General features: G+C 39.0%; 1 protein-coding gene across 2 annotated transcripts in view; it reads right to left on the bottom strand.

Moving 5' to 3' along the window:
• ppifa (peptidylprolyl isomerase Fa) overlaps positions 1 to 17,769 on the bottom strand; it is a 20,690-nt gene extending 2,921 nt beyond the window's left edge. Inside the window, exons 1-8 of one of the 2 annotated variants that reach the window (XM_061937932.1) lie at positions 17,587 to 17,769; positions 17,446 to 17,476; positions 17,282 to 17,370; positions 14,877 to 14,973; positions 14,026 to 14,101; positions 11,506 to 11,640; positions 2,090 to 2,892; positions 1,944 to 2,019 (exon numbers count right to left, since the gene is read on the bottom strand). In XM_061937932.1, the coding sequence (XP_061793916.1) occupies positions 2,871 to 2,892; positions 11,506 to 11,640; positions 14,026 to 14,101; positions 14,877 to 14,973; positions 17,282 to 17,370; positions 17,446 to 17,476; positions 17,587 to 17,730 (594 nt within the window). In that variant the 5' untranslated portion in view covers positions 17,731 to 17,769 and the 3' untranslated portion in view covers positions 1,944 to 2,019; positions 2,090 to 2,870. Of the gene's footprint in view, positions 1 to 1,943; positions 2,893 to 11,505; positions 11,641 to 14,025; positions 14,102 to 14,876; positions 14,974 to 17,281; positions 17,371 to 17,445; positions 17,477 to 17,586 lie in introns of both variants that reach the window. The other variant, XM_061937850.1, reaches the window with a different exon arrangement.
• Positions 17,770 to 18,004: the final 235 nt, after the last annotated feature.

Here is an 18,004-nt window from a genome sequence, read left to right on the forward strand (position 1 = left end):
GTCCCTGACAAGTACAAATATTTTACAAATGAAGGACTGTTTCTGTATATATTTGATGGCCATCATTTTTTTTTTGGAAAGATATTAGAAATATTATTCAGCTTGTGTGTGAAGAAGGGCTTATTGCTTATTTCACTTTTCAATTATCCTATTTATGTATTTTTTTTTACAACACTTTTTGTATAGAATATGCAAACACTACGAAGAAAATATTGATGTAGAATATTCCGAAAGAAAAAAAAAGCTGGTACATATTTAATCCGTTCTAAGCCGTTGCATTGTTTATGTGTTTGCTCCGTCGCCATGGTAACCTGTTACTAATTCCCCAAACCACGTAATCCTTTCCAGCTACGAACGTTACGCAGAGTATCTCCTCGCCACTGTATGAGCACGTGAAAACTGTGAGACGCGGCCCGCCTCGAGCGGCCACCTGATTATTGTTGTTGTTATTATTATTATGGGATGTTCGAGTGTTCTCTATTAGCTTGGTGACGTGACAAAGAACTAGCTGACAGTTTGCATGTGCATGTGTTTGCTTTTCCCCAGGAACTGTTCTTCTTTTGTGCAATGTTACACACAAGTATTATTTAAAGACTTTTTTTTCCTAATTACCGACATTTACAGAATATTTACTGAATGTATATTTAGCGTTTTAACAACTAAAATGTGCGTTATATATATATATATATATATATATATATATGTATAAAACTAATGGACAGAACACTCGTTGTTCTGAGTCTGTTTTTCATGTCCATGAAATGGCATTCCAAAATGTGCCTTATTTTGTTAGTTAGGAAAATACTTTAGTGCTGTCCTGTTTGATGAATAAAAGTCGTACTGAAAGTTGCTTGTTTGGTTGGTGTGTATTTTCTTTGGATGCATCATTGTCCATTTCTTTCATCACAAATGCCAGAAAACTGACTGTTGATGGCGTATTGTGGACCAAACTCCACTCCACACGCAACATGAAGGTGTTCTGTTTCTTTCACGTGTTGTAATCCACAGAAAGATGTTGTCTTGACCCAAGAACTACAAAAGCGGAGAGGAAGCAGGACCAGACTCCCGTCAAGGCGACCTTTTCTTTGAACTGTTTTAATCAAAGGCCACGGCTGTTTACGACCCCCGTCCCTTAGAAACAGCTGTTACCATGTAATCGGGGAAAGTCCAAATAAAAAAAGGAGGCGTACAATCTTTCGCCAGAGCGTGGTGAGACACTGTGCAAGGGTACGGCGTCCAGGCGTCTCTCCTCAATTGAGCCAAATTTAATTCCGTCTGTTTAATTCTTCGCTTCTTGTCTTGTTTAATAGATGTCATCAGTGTTTGAACCTGACAGTAAATTTCCGGAAAGTTACTGGAAACTTTCCACCCCTTTGCCACCCTGGACGGCGAAACGATAATGGCGGATAGCTCCGGTGGCAAATGCTAACGCAACAAGACAAACATGAAGCCACAACACAACGACTTTCAGCTACAGCACGAGTGCAAAAGCCACGACGAATACACGACATAACTATAATATTAGCGTGCTGCGTTTGAAGCGTTTTTTTTAATTTTTTTATCACCGTCATCGATCTAAGGAGAACTGGGGAAAAAATAAAAGTACCAAAGTCTGGCATCATGTTGATCTTGTAGTGCCAAATAAGGTATTTTCTTCTTGTTTAGACCAGAGTTGCAAACAATTGCATTTTCAGGTCAAGTGTAGTGACTTTTTAAATTCAGCTGACAACCATTATGACACATACAGCTAGTGAGTGTGCCACACACTCATCACTACATTTACAGCTTACTTAAACGTTCCAGTGTAAGAAGTGAAGTCAAAAAAGAAGTTAACCACTGCAATGTGAGGTTGGAAGAAGAATAAAGTATTTTTGAGTAAAGCCAATTGCGTTGTGCATCTCATTATTTCAAAACAAATGGAGTTAAACAGCAAAGTCTTCTACCTTGGTAACATTCCGTCTGTCGGCCCGTGTAGGCGAGTCGGCGGTTTAACGTTAGCGGTCATCTTTGGTCTCGTCTCTGCAAAAATATGAAAACACTGCAATGTAACTTTTAAAACAAAAACACAACCGCTGAATCATCAACTTACTTCATTTCTCGTGTAGACTTCATCTGATCTTCTTACTTTCTTCTTCTTTTTAAAGTAAGCCTCCAACAAACTTAAGGCCAAAGAATCTTTTGATGCTCGCTAAATTAAAGTCTTGCAAGGTTTTCTGAGATTTTATGCGATTTTTAGCAATTTTGGTCGAGTTTCTGAGTTGTGCAACCTCTGCCAAGGAAGATCAGCTTATAAGGCTCATTACTGCCCCCCTGTGGCCTGGCTGACTTATATATGCACCAAGGAATCAATCAAAAAACTTTATTTATGACTATTACTTTTCATACACAAGCAAGTTGCAACACAGTGTTTTACAGTCCCTCATTTATCGCTGTTAATCAATTCCAGACATGATCGCGGTAAATTCATTTCCGCTAAGCAGGAATCATTAATTATAAATCCAAATGTATTATTGTTAAAGCAAAAAAACCCACAAAAAAACGTGTTTATTAAAGTTAAAAAATTAAAGTACCCATGATTTTGTGTGTGAATGTCAAGCAGGGAGGTAATGGCTCCCATTTTTATAGTCTTTGGTATATGACTCGGCCGGGGTTTGAACTCACGACCTACCGATCTTAGGGCGGACACTCTAACCACGACCTTCTAAATAATTTTTTTAAAGATTATTAGAGCGATCTACACTAGAAACAACACCTGTGGAGGGGGGCGTGGCCTGCGGACCTGCAGCGAAGCGGGGTGTGCCAGGGCCGGCTGCGAGATCAGCGACAGGTGCGTAGATGGTCCCACCTGGGCCTGCTTATCTAATCACCTGTCACTCTGTTAAAAGGCAGCAGCTGGGGAGGAGAGAGGTGGTGAAGCTGGAGCAAGAGCGAGAGCAAGAGACAGCCGCAAAAAGACATTTGCTGAAAAGCACCGAAGAGACTGAGATATTGAAAAATAAAACAGTGTTCTAACCCGGCAACGGAACTGTCATGTCAGTGCTTGGTGGTCCGAGGAACCCGGAGTAGAGAAACCTCCACAACACCTTTTAGTCACCTTTACACTCTTTTAATCCAATATCGTAATGCTGTCTGAGGCTGAGCCAATCAGAGGCCATGATACTTAACAGCCCGCTCTGAGTGGTTTGGTCTCATTTAGTAGCCAATAATCAGGGGCGCCGCTAGGGATTTTGGGCCCCATGAAAATAATCTTTACAGGGCCCCCAACACAGTGTCATTATTTTTTCTGTATTATAATTTCATCATCATTAGGGGCCTCTCTGGGCCCCCCTCCATCATGGGCCCCTAGAATCCGTCTCCTTTACCCCCCCTTTTCGGCGCCCCTGCCAATAATACTCCAGTTTTGATATTTTTTGTTTATTTCGCCATTGTTATGCTTGAAAATACTTAATTTAGGGCCAAAAAAAAGGAGAACAAGCCTAAAATATAAAAAAATAAATAAGGAGAGGACGCAATATTTGAAGGGTGACGTGGTGAGCGACGACTGTACATCAATTTTAAAAAGGGAATAAAAATAAATGTACACACATCACTGAAAAGACATGGCACTGAGGGGTGAGGGAAATGCTACTTTGAATTTATAAAAATTAAATACATAAAACATAAATAAAATACAATTATTATAAAATAAATTAATAATAATAAAAAGATACGAGCCAATGATATTATACCAAAAATATTTGAGGCGTCCACATTGGAGAATAAATACAAATTTATGTACCGGTAGTCTGAAAAATATTGCAAAAATATATTGAAACATAATAAGTTGATAAGTGGTGTCTTCAAAAAGAATAATAAAAAGAATTAGGGGTATTTTATTTGAACTAAGTAAAATTATCTGCCAATAGAACAAGACAATTTGGCTTGTCAAGACTTTCTAAAACAAGTAAAATTAGGGGGCGCTGGAGCCTATCTCAGCTGCATTCGGGCGGAAGGCGGGGTGCACCCTGGACAAGTCGCCACCTCATCGCAGGGCCAACACAGATAGACAGAACCGGTTATTTTCAAACAGAGTATGGTAGGCATGTCCGATAATATCGGACTGACGATATTATCGGCCGATAAATGCTTTAAAATGTAATATCGGAAATTATCGGTTTCAAAAAGTAAAATGTATGACTTTTTAAAACGCCGCTGTGTACACGGACGTAGGGAGAAGTACAGAGCGCCAATAAACCTTAAAGGCACTGTCTTTAAGGCCCAATCACAGAATATCTACGGCTTTTCACACACACACAAGTGAACGCATGCATACTTGGTCAACAGCCATACAGGTCACACTGAGGGTGGCCGTATAAACAACTTTAACATTGTTACAAATATGCGCCACACTGTGAACCCACACCAAACAAGAATGACAAACATTTCGGGAGAACGTCCGCACCGTAACACAACATAAACACAACAGAACAAATACCCAGAAACCCTTGCAGCACTAACCGGGACGCTACAATATACACCCCCCCCCGCTACCCCCTACCCCAACCTCCTCATGCTCTCTCAGGGAGAGCATGTCCCAAATTCCAAGCTGCTGTTTTGAGGCATGTTCAAAAAAATATAATGCACTTTGTGACTTCAATAATAAATATGGCAGTGCCATGTTGGCATTTTTTTTTTACCATAACTTGAGTTGATTTATTTTGGAAAACCTTGTTACATTGTTTAATGCATCCAGCGGGGATTCACGACAAAATGTGTTAATTCCACGACTGTATATATCGGTATCGGTTGATATCGGAATCGGTAATTAAGAGTTGGACAATATCGGAATATCGGCAAAAAAGCCATTATCGGACATCTCTAGAGTATAGTACCGTTTTTGATTCATTCGTACCGCGATACTATACTAGTACCGGTATACCGTACAACCCTAATAAGGGGAAGGGAAGGGAATCATGTTTATATAGCGCTTTTCTCTAGTGACTCAAAGCGCTTTTACATAGTGAAACCCAATATCTAAGTTACATTTAAACCAGTGTGGGTGGCACTGGGAGCGGGTGGGTAAAGTGTCTTGCCCAAGGACACAACGGCAGTGACTAGGATGGCGGAAGCGGGGATCGAACCAGGAACCCTCAAGTTGCTGGCACGGCCCACTCTACCAACCGAGCTATACCGTCCCATAGGAATATAATAGGAATAAATAAAATAGAAAATAAAAATTAAGGAGTTTAAAATAGCCAGTAAAAAGCCTGATTAAAAAAAAACACGCCTTTAAAATATTCATAAAATATGTATAAAATAAATTGTTTGCTGTATTACTGCAAAAACCTTCCTAAAATTGGAGAGGAGGATGCCGTTTCTGGCCCATGTTGAGCTCCCATGCATGCAACTTTGTCATAAAAATGTGATCCGTGTTCTGTGCAAAATGGAGAGACGTTTAAAAAGTGTTATTCTTCACGGGTGTGAAAGCGTTCAAATATAAAACACACACCACAGCCTTGAAGATGACACGTGTGATTAAAGCGGACATTTACGGGGCTGCTCCTCGCGCTTGTTAACATGTCATTGTTGTGCGGGCGGCCGCAGATCCCAGGCCAGTTTTCCGTGCATTCCACCCGCGTCAACCCTTCCAGGGTGGCGGAGTGGTGGTCCTCATATTCAATCAAGTTTGTTACAACATCGCCAGCTGTAGGGGACGTCGCCATAGCAACCGTGTAATTTGAGAACTCAAACAAAACGACGGCGGAGGGGGGTCAGCAGATGTTCCCTATTTGTCGTTATTTACGTCCACACGCCGGTCTCCGAGGCGGCGCTCGTACGCGCTCGGGAGACGTCGTCAGCATTCTTCACGCTACACTGCAAAAACTGAAATCTAAGTAAGATTAAATATCTCAAATAAGGGTGATATTTGCTTATTTTCTGTCTCACGAAGCAGATTTTATGTTAGAGTGTTTTACTTGTTTTAAGGGTTTTGGTCCTAAATGATCTCAGTAAGATATTACAGCTTGTTGCTGAGATGTTATGACCTATATTGAGTAAAACATGCTTGATACTACAAACCCCGTTTCCATATGAGTTGGGAAATTGTGTTAGATGTAAATATAAACGGAATGCAAATCATTTTCAACCCATATTCAGTTGAATATGCTACAAAGACAACATATTTGATGTTCAAACTCATAAACTTTTTTTTTTTTTTTTTTTGCAAATAATCATTAACTTAGAATTTCATGGCTGCAACGCGTGCCAAAGTAGTTGGGAAAGGGCATGTTCACCACTGTGTTACATGGCCTTTCCTTTTAACAACACTCAGTAAATGTTTGGGAACTGAGGAGACACATTTTTGAAGCTTCTCAGGTGGAATTATTTCCCATTCTTGCTTGATGTACAGCTTAAGTTGTTCAACAGTCCGGGGGTCTCCGTTGTGCTATTTTAGGCTTCATAATGCGCCACACATTTTCAATGGGAGACAGGTCTGGACTACAGGCAGGCCAGTCTAGTACCCGCACTCTTTTACTATGAAGCCACGTTGATGTAACACTTGGCTCGGCATTGTCTTGCTGAAATAAGCAGGGGCGTCCATGGTAACGTTGCTTGGATGGCAACATATGTTGCTCCAAAACCTGTATGTACCTTTCAGCATTAATGGTGCCTTCACAGATGTGTAAGTTACCCATGTCTTGGGCACTAATACACCCCCATACCATCACAGATGCTGGCTTTTCAACTTTGCGCCTATAACAATCCGGATGGTTCTTTTCCTCTTTGGTCCGGAGGACACGACGTCCACAGTTTCCAAAAACAATTTGAAATGTGGACTCGTCAGACCACAGAACACTTTTCCACTTTATTTCAGTCCATCTTAGATGAGCTCAGGCCCAGCGAAGCCGACTGCGTTTCTGGGTGTTGTTGATAAACGGTTTTCGCCTTGCATAGGAGAGTTTTAACTTGCACTTACAGATGTAGCGACCAACTGTAGTTACTGACAGTGGGTTTCTGAAGTGTTCCTGAGCCCATGTGGTGATATCCTTTACACACTGATGTCGCTTGTTGATGCAGTACAGCCTGAGGGATCGAAGGTCACGGGCTTAGCTGCTTACGTGCAGTGATTTCTCCAGATTCTCTGAACCCTTTGATGATATTACGGACCGTAGATGGTGAAATCCCTAAATTCCTTGCAATAGCTGGTTGAGAAAGGTTTTTCTTAAACTGTTCAACAATTTGCTCACGCATTTGTTGACAAAGTGGTGACCCTCGCCCCATCCTTGTTTGTGAATGACTGAGCATTTCATGGAATCTACTTTTATACCCAATCATGGCACCCACCTGTTCCCAATTAGCCTGCACACCTTTGGGATGTTCCAAATAAGTGTTTGATGAGCATTCCTCAACTTTATCAGTATTTATTGCCACCTTTCCCAACTTCTTTGTCACGTGTTGCTGGCATCAAATTCTAAAGTTAATGATTATTTGAAAAAAAAAAAAAGTTTATCAGTTTGAACATCAAATATGTTGTCTTTGTAGCATATTCAACTGAATATGGGTTGAAAATGATTTGCAAATCATTGTATTCCGTTTATATTTACATCTAACACAATTTCCCAACTCATATGGAAACGGGGTTTGTAGAATATCAACTGATGCAAAGCTGTGTATTCGCTAACAACGCTACGCAACGATAGCACGTACAAATATGCATGAAAACACTCCTACAGACATCACATATGGGACGGTTTAGTAAGTGTAAACAGTTTTAGTTATACTGTAAAAATTACAATTGTTGCTTGGGGGAATTCACATTAAAGAATTCACACAAGTAGGAATCCTATGGATGGCTACCACAAACAAATATGCATGAAAACACTCCTACAGACATCACACATGGGACAGTTAAAAAAGTAAAAAATGTTTTAGTTATACTGTATAACTTACATACGTTGCTCGGAGTGATGATTGAAGAATACTTTTGTGTAGAAACGCTATGGACGACTTAGAAGACAGAACGGCAATTGTACTTCCGGTTCAAAGCTCTAAATGAAGAGAAGAACACTGCAACACATGCAGTGAGCAAACTCGTCCAAAAGATGGCGCCATAACACAAACAAATTCAGTGTATTTGCTTGTTTAAAAAAAAAAAACATTTGCATGATGGCCGTCAGCGAAGAAAAATCCATAAATTAGCCGCACCATTTTATAAGCCGCAAGGTTCAAAGGGTAGGAAAAAGTATAGTCGGGGATTTATTATACCATTATTAGAAATCCACACAAAAACAGCATCCACACTGCAAAAACTGAAATCTAAGTAAGATTAAATATCTCAAATAAGGGTGATATTTGCTTATTTTCTGTCTGATAAGATCATTCTTCTCACTAAGCAGATTTTATGTTAGAGTGTTTTACTTGTTTTAAGGGTTTTGGTCCTAAATGATCTCAGTAAGATATTACAGCTTGTTGCTGAGATGTTATGACCTATATTGAGTAAAACATGCTTGATACTAGAATATCAACTGATGCAAAGCTGTGAATTCGCTAACAACGCTACGCAACGATAGCACGTACAAATATGCATGAAAACACTCCTACAGACATCACACATGGGACAGTTAAAAAAGTAAAACATTTTTTAGTTATATTGTATAACTTACATACGTTGCTCGGAATGATGATTGAAGAATACTTTTGTGTAGAAACACTATGGACGACTTAGAAGACAGAACGGCAATTGTACTTCCGGTTCAAAGCTCTAAACAGAAGAGAAGAACACTGCAACACATGCAGTGAGCAAACTCGTCCAAAAGATGGCGCCATAGCACAAACAAATTCAGTGCTTGTTTTTAAAAAAAAAACATTTGCATGATGGCCGTCAGCGAAGAAAAATCCATAAATTAGCCGCACCATTTAATAAGCCGCAAGGTTCAAAGGGTAGGAAAAAGTATAGTCGGGGATTTATTATACCATTATTAGAAATCTACACAAAAACAGCATCCACACTGCAAAAACTGAAATCTAAGTAAGATTAAATATCTCAAATAAGGGTGATATTTGCTTATTTTCTGTCTGATAAGATCATTCTTCTCACTAAGCAGATTTTATGTTAGAGTGTTTTACTTGTTTTAAGGGTTTTGGTCCTAAATGATCTCAGTAAGATATTACAGCTTGTTGCTGAGATGTGATGACCTATAATGAGTAAAACATGCTTGAAACTAGAATATCAAGTGTTGCAAAGCTGTGTCATCAACACTCACAAGAATAAAACTACTTTTTCAAAGTAATCATTTCTTATTTCAAGCATGAAAAAAAAAAAATCATGATGCCGAGCGCATACCAATATATCAAGATAATGGCACTAGCATTTATTTAATTTAAGAATATTTTTCAACATATTGAGCAAAAAGGTCTCTTTTTTTTCTACCAAGAAAAGTGCACTTGTTATTAGTGAGAATATACTTATTTTAAGCTATTTTTGGGTTCATTGAGGTTAGCTAATGTTACTTGTTTTGGAAAGTTTTAACAAGCCCAATTTTCTTGTTCTATTGGCAGATAATTTTGCTTAATTCAAATAAAATACCCCTAATTTTTGTATTTTTTTTCTTCTTGTTTTTGAACACTGACTTTTTGCAGTGCATGTACAGGCCAGGAGTCTGTTGGAGTGGCGAGTCGCCCGATATGTCACTTCCTGCGTCGACCGGACAGGAAGTGGTGCCGTCTAAAAAAAGCCCGCACGGTTTCCAGGAAGGTTTTGGAAAGCAGCGGGGGGTTCGCGGGCCAAATGTCCTTGCAGCGAGAGCGGGAACACGCGCCGTTTATTTGGCAGGAAACGGCCAGGAATGTGCACAAGATGAATATTTGGAAATAATAAGCAGGACGTCGACAACGTGGAGGACGAAAGGTACAAACCCCGTTTCCATATGAGTTGGGAAATTGTGTTAGATGTAAATATAAACGGAATACAATGATTTGCAAATCATTTTCAACCCATATTCAGTTGAATATGCTACAAAGACAACATATTTGATGTTCTAACTCATAAACTTAATTTTTTTTTTGCAAATAATAATTAACTTAGAATTTCATGGCTGCAACACGTGCCAAAGTAGTTGGGAAAGGGCATGTTCACCACTGTGTTACATGGCCTTTCCTTTTAACAACACTCAGTAAACGTTTGGGAACTGAGGAGACACATTTTTGAAGCTTCTCAGGTGGAATTCTTTCCCATTCTTGCTTGATGTACAGCTTAAGTTGTTCAACAGTCCGTTGTGGTATTTTAGGCTTCATAATGCGCCACACATTTTCAATGGGAGACAGGTCTGGACTACAGGCAGGCCAGTCTAGTACCCGCACTCTTTTACTACGAAGCCACGCTGTTGTAACACGCGGCTTGGCATTGTCTTGCTGAAATAAGCAGGGGCGTCCATGGTAACGTTGCTTGGATGGCAACATATGTTGCTCCAAAACCTGTATGTACCTTTCAGCATTAATGGCGCCTTCACAGATGTGTAAGTTACCCATGTCTTGGGCACTAATACACCCCCATACCGTCACAGATGCTGGCTTTTCAACTTTGCGCCTATAACAATCCGGATGGTTCTTTTCCTCTTTGGTCCGGAGGACACGACGTCCACAGTTTCCAAAAACAATTTGAAATGTGGACTCGTCAGACCACAGAACACTTTTCCACTTTGCATCAGTCCATCTTAGATGAGCTCGGGCCCAGCGAAGCTGACAGCGTTTCTGGGTGTTGTTGATAAACGGTTTTCGCCTTGCATAGGAGAGTTTTAACTTGCACTTACAGATGTAGCGACCAAATGTAGTTACTGACAGTGGGTTTCTGAAGTGTTCTTGAGCCCATGTGGTGATATCCTTTACACACTGATGTCGCTTGTTGATGCAGTACAGCCTGAGGGATCAAAGGTCACGGGTTTAGCTGCTTACGTGGAGTGATTTCTCCAGATTCTCTGAACCCTTTGATGATATTACGGACCGTAGATGGTGAAATCCCTAAATTCCTTGCAATAGCTGGTTGAGAAAGGTTTTTCTTAAACTGTTCAATAATTTGCTCACACATTTGTTGACAAAGTGGTGACCCTCGCCCCATCCTTGTTTGTGAATGACTGAGCATTTCATGGAATCGACTTTTATACCCAATCATGGCACCCACCTGTTCCCAATTTGCCTGTTCACCTGTGGGATGTTCCAAATAAGTGTTTGATGAGCATTCCTCAACTTTATCAGTATTTATTGCCACCTTTCCCAACTTCTTTGGCACGTGTCGCTGGCATCAAATTCTAAAGTTAATGATTATTTGCACACAAAAAAAAATGTTTATCAGTTTGAACATCAAATATGTTGTCTTTGTAGCATATTCAACTGAATATGGGTTGAAAATGATTTGCAAATCATTGTATTCCCGTTTATATTTACATCTAACACAATTTCCCAACTCATATGGAAACGGGGTTTGTAGAAACGAGTCAAAGTAGCTGACGCACAAGAGGATATATTACTGACTATTTCAACTGGCCGCAATCCAACACTGCGATTTCCTTCAACACGCCGCCGTCGTGCAAACCGAAAGACTCCATTTTAGTGACCACGTCCATGCCTGCCGTCACCTGACCGAACACCACGTGTCTGCCATCCAGCCTGCGAAGAAGACGGGAAACAAAAAAGAAAGACAGTCAGATCGCTGGACACTTCATTAGGAGCGACAACAACATACTAGAATAGAATAGAGTTTTATTGTCATTATTACAGTGAACAGGTTCAAAGAACAACGGAATTGGAGCAGATCCCCTAAGGTGCATACACAATAATTTAGTAATATAAATAGTAAAAAAAGATAAAAAAGAAGATATGTATCTACAAACCCCGTTTCCATATGAGTTGGGAAATTGTGTTAGATGTAAATATAAACGGAATACAATGATTTGCAAATCATTTTCAACCCATATTGAATATGCTACAAAGACAACATATCTGATAAACATTTTTTTTTTTTGGCAAATAATCATTACGTAACTTTAGAATTTGATGCCAGCAACACGTGACAAAGAAGTTGCGAAAGGTGGCAATAAATACTGATAAAGTTGAGGAATGCTCATCAAACACTTATTTGGAACATCCCACAGGTGTGCAGGCTAATTGGGAACAGGTGGGTGCCATGATTGGGTATAAAAACAGCTTCCCAAAAAAATGCTCAGTCATTCACAAGAAAGGATGGGGCGAGGTACACCCCTTTGTCCACAACTGCGTGAGCAAATAGTCAAACAGTTTAAGAACAACGTTTCTCGAAGTGCAATTGCAAGAATTTTAGGGATTTCAACATCTACGGTCCAATAATATCATCAAAAGGTTCAGAGAATCTGGAGAAATCACTCCACGTAAGCGGCATGGCCGGAAACCAACATTGAATGACCGTGACCTTCGATCCCTCAGAAGGCGCTGTATCGAAAACCGACATAAATCTCTAAAGGATATCACCACAGGGGCTTAGGAACACTTCAGAAAACCACTGTCACTAAATACAGTTGGTCGCTACATCTGTAAGTGCAAATTAAAACTCTACTATGCAAAGCGAAAGCCATTTATCAACAACACCCAGAAACGCAGCCGGCTTCTCTGGGCCCGAGATCATCTAAGATGGATTGATGCAAAGTGGAAAAGTGTTCTGTGGTCTGACGAGTCCACATTTCAAATAGTTTTTGGAAATATTCGACATCGTGTCATCCGGACCAAAGGGGAAGCGAACAATCCAGACTGTTATCGACGCAAAGTTCAAAAGCCAGCATGTGTGATGGTATGGGGGTGTATTAGTGTCCAAGGCATGGGTAACTTACACATCTGTGAAGGCACCATTAATGCTGAAAGGTACATACAGGTTTTGGAATAACATATGCTGCCATCTAAGCGCCGTCTTTTTCATGGACGCCCCTGCTTATTTCAGCAAGACAATGCCAAGCCACATTCAGCACGTGTTACAACAGCGTGGCTTCGTAAAAAAAAAAAGTGCAGGTACTTTCCTGGCCCGCCTGCAGTCCAGACCTGTCTCCCATTGAAAATGTGTGACGCATTATGAAGCGTAAAATACGACAGCAGAGACCCCCGGACTGTTGAACGACTGAAGCTCTACATAAAACAAGAATGGGAAAGAATTCCACTTTCAAAGCTTCAATAATTAGTTTCCTCAGTTCCCAATCGTTTATTGAGTGTTGTTAAAAGAAAAGGTGATGTAACACAGTGGTGAACATGCCCTTTCCCAACTACTTTGGCACGTGTTGCAGCCATGAAATTCTAAGTTAATTATTATTTGCAAAAAATAAATAAAGTTTATGAGTTTGAACATGAAATATGTTGTCTTTGTAGTGCATTCAATTGAATATGGGTTGAAAAGGATTTGCAAATCATTGTATTCCGTTTATATTTACATCTAACACAATTTCCCAACTCATATGGAAACGGGGTTTGTACATACATACATACATACATACACATATATATATATATATATATATATATATATACAAATATATATACACACACACACACACACACACACACACACACACACACACACACACACACACACACACACACATATATTTATATATAAAATAATGATCTGTCATTTATTGACAAGAATTTGATTATCAAACATATTCAATTTCTAAATATTGTAGTTATTTGTGGAGTATTACTTAAACATAGCTACAATGGTTTAAATATTATAAGAATACATTTCTAATATAGGATGAAAATGCCTATTACCCTCTGAAGTTAAGTAAATAAACGCCCCATACTATATGTGGAAACACACTATTATTACAAACATTACCATACCCCAAATATTTCATTTTCACATAACAAAAGATAGTTCAATGCAAATTGATGATTTTGAGCATTTAAATACAAATTCAAGGTACGCTTGGAGGGAAATATTAGTGTAATGTATATGTATGGCAAATGGACCTAATGAAGTATCCAGTGATTAATAAGAATTCATAATAAAAACTACATTAAAAAGTTTGTTACCAATCGGTTTTGGTGGTGCAGATAAAGAACTGAGAGCCGTTGGTGTTTGGTCCCGTGTTGGCCATGGAGACAGTCCCTGCACACAGTTAAAGCAAACACATTAAACATTTTACAAAATGCAAACATGTGTTATTTTGAAAGTATAATACAGTTATGCATTACTTGTGCACTAGAAAGTAGACTTTTTATTTCCAGATGGCAATTACTGAATGATCAAATACAAGGTGCTGCCATCTAGTGGACAGACTGGTGTGTACAGATAAAATATTTCACCATTTTCTACCACTTTTCATCTCTCTTTTCAATAAATTTAATCATACAATAATTACAAAGATATTAAATATAATATACTTAATTTGTAGGTTGGTTTTGAATTTTTTTTGGAAGCTAATAGATTTAATTGTATTAAATTAGATTTAAAACAATTATTGGTATTAATAAATATTTTCTACATCACGTGACAGAATGGCGGTATATTAATTAATCCTAAAGCTAAATCAGGTCAATTAGGCTTATTAGGTAATAAATAGTCGTGTTGCATTCCAAGCAAACCTAAAACTAACTACTGCTCACTCGTGTTACCATATCTGAGTTATTGTGTAGAAATATGGGGAACCACTACAAATGTGCGCTTCATTCACTAACGGTGTTCCAAAACAGATCAATTAGAATTTACATAATTGTATACTTACTATGTTATATCATTTATTTGTTCACTGTTCGGACGTGCTGTAATGAAACAACAGGAAATATGCGATGCACTACATTGTATCGCACGCATGTTCCAAATCAACTGAAACTGAACTAATTAATACTAAAATAGACAAAGATGTGTAAGCAAAACAAAGCACCTGCTCCTGTGTGCTTTAATTTAAAGTTTTCATCCTTGAAGGTTTTCCCGTAGATGGATTTCCCTCCAGTACCGTTATGTTTGATGAAATCTCCTCCCTATGACATACACAGCAGGACAAAAATAGCATTCATAAATGATAATAATAATAATGATAAGAAATACTTGAAAGTTGAATATAGTTGACCTGGCACATTAACTTTTGTATTTTTTTTATTGAACAACAAAAATACATTTATAATTCACACAAAAGTCAAGGCACTATCAACATCAAGGAAAGAAAACAAAAGCAAATACAGATAGAGTAATAATACGAAAACAATATGAAAAAAAAAGACAAAAAGGGCTAACTAAATCACTTTAAATGTTTTTAACAAAGATATCAACTTAAGGGCTTTTGTACTCTTAATCATTCTCCAATATTTGATTGATAATTGTAACCCATTAAGCCAATTACCCATAGACATCTTATAAGTAAACGCAGCATTGGCTGCTGTGACGCGAGAAATTGGGCCGCCATCTTGAAGTGGTGATGCGGAGCCAGCGAGCAGCCTAAACTGACAGTTGACAGGTAGAAAACAAAGATCAGCGTTTTCCTGCTCAAATGAGCGGACTGTTGAAAATAGGTAACGGGGGATTACTTTTCACAAGTAAGATTTAAAATTAACGTACTGTTGGTTGTATTTTGTGAAAAGAATATTATCACAGAGTTGAGAAGGAGCAAAGATCTTCAATAGTACTGAAATCGTAGCCGCTAGCAAACAAGAGTATGACCAAAATAACATTTATTGTCAACGAAATTAATTACATTTAAAAATGTCATACTTGAATAACATAAAGTTGAAATAAATGATGAAGAGAAAGATTGTAAGACAGAATTTGGTTTTATTCTGAATCCAGTGAAACTGGTGGTTTTATCTGATATAAAGACTTTCAGGTGTTTATATATGTTTATGTTTAAGTATTTGGCAGACGCTTTTATCCAAAGCGACATACATAAAAAAATACATATAAAATAATCACTGTAAACATGATCATTTAAGGGAAGAATGTAATACAAAATATCAATACAAAGTGTCAAGACAGAATAAACTCTCTGCTGCTGCAGCAACAGAGATACAGTCTATAGGTCCCTAAGATATATACATATCTAATGTAGAGATGTCCGATATTGGCTTTTTTGCCGATATCCGATATTGTCCAACTCTTAATTACCGATTCCGATATCAACTGATACCGATATATACAGTCGTGGAATTAACACATTACTATGCCTAATTTTGTTGTGATGCCCCGCTGGATGCATTAAACAATGCAACAATGTTTTCCAAAATAAATCAACTCAAGTTATGGAAAAAAAAAATGCCAACATGGTACTGCCATATTTATTATTGAAGTCACAAAGTGCATCATTTTTTTTAACATGCCTCAAAACAGCAGCTTGGAATTTGGGACATGCTCTCCCTGAGAGAGCATGAGGAGGTTGAGGTGGGAGGGGTAAGGGGGTATATTGTAGCGTCCTGGAAGAGTTAGTGCTGCAAGGGGTTCTGGGTATTTGTTCTGTTGTGTTTATGTTGTGTTACGGTGCGGATGTTCTCCCGAATTGTGTTTGTCATTCTTGTTTGGTGTGGGTTCACAGTGTGGCGCATAATTGTAACAGTGTTAAAGTTGTTTATATGGCCACCCTCAGTGTGACCTGTATGGCAGATGACCAAGTATGCATGGCATTCACTTGTGTGTGTCAAAAGCCGCAGATATTATGTGACTGGGCCGGCACGCAGAGGCAGTGCCTTTAAGGTTTATTGGCGCTCTGTACTCCTCCCTACGTCCGTGTACACAGCGGCGTTTTAAAAAGTGATTAATTTTACTTTTTGAAACTGATACAGATAATTTTGAAACCGGTAATTTCCGATATTACATTTTAAAGCATTTATCGGCCGATAATATCGGCAGTCCGATATTATCGGACATCTCTAATCGAATGTATTCATACATTGTTTATGTAGGATATACACATGTATATATATATACTAATCATATTGTTTCTTCAATTTAAAAATAGCTGACCGTTTTTTTCCCCCTTCTCTGGGATTATATTCCCAGTTTTGATCTCGGACGTCTGGTCACTTGTAGCATATAAGAATATTCTATAACTGTTAAGCAAACTATGAATAATAAAACACGCCAAAACACGTGTCATTTATCGAAGCCACACGTATGACAAAAAAAACGCGTGAAAATCAGTGGTATTCAGTGAGGTAAGATGAATTAAATGCGCTGACAGTTCATTGTTCCTGCCAAATGAATTGCACTGAGTGGAGCGGATCACCACTCCAAGATGGCGGACCCGCGTCTCGTCAGTAGCGCTCTAAGTAGCGTCTACTTAGAAGATGTCTATGCAATTACCTGGCACATGAACTCTGGTACAATCCTGTGGAACACTGAGCCCTTGTAGCCGAAGCCATGTTCGCCTGTACACAATGCTCTGAAGTTCTCTATAATGATAATAAACTTTGTTGTAACACACAGCAGCTGAAATATGCAGTGTTTTTTTGTTTTTTTTACTTTACCTGCAGTTTTTGGCACAACATCTGCATTGAGCTGCAAGACAAAAAGAAGGTCACAAATTCACGTTCATTGTCAACAGGCGCCCCGTAGGGGCTACTAAAAGGTCCTGAGGAGAGGCTAATGCTAACGAGCTAGCTAGCGACCTGGATCGTTATTCTTCCCAGCGGTTCGCCGTCCGCTTGGATGTCCAGAAACATGACGGGGTTCTCGGTGGGAGCGGAAGAAAGCAGGCCAGCCGTGGCGATGCCGAACGAGCTGAATCTTATTTGCTTTTTGAGGGCGAGCATCGCACGTTTTAGCTGCTGGGTCTGAAGGCCTTTGGCGCTGCCTGAAAATGTTGACAGGTGACGTCACGCAGCGCATGACCAGACGTCGTCACAGCGCCTCGGTGTGGCAACACGAGGAAGTGCAAGTGCACTCTTTTTAATTGGGTCAAATATTTTTAATTTGATTTACGTGAAAAAAGTGAACTTTATTTTTGATGCACACTAATTAACTTACTTAACTTCACTATATGTTGTATGCATTATAAAGTATATAATACGACTTAAAACTCACAAA

This window comes from Nerophis lumbriciformis, linkage group LG02 (genome assembly GCF_033978685.3).
Source record: "Nerophis lumbriciformis linkage group LG02, RoL_Nlum_v2.1, whole genome shotgun sequence".
Classification (NCBI taxonomy): Eukaryota; Metazoa; Chordata; class Actinopteri; order Syngnathiformes; family Syngnathidae; genus Nerophis; species Nerophis lumbriciformis.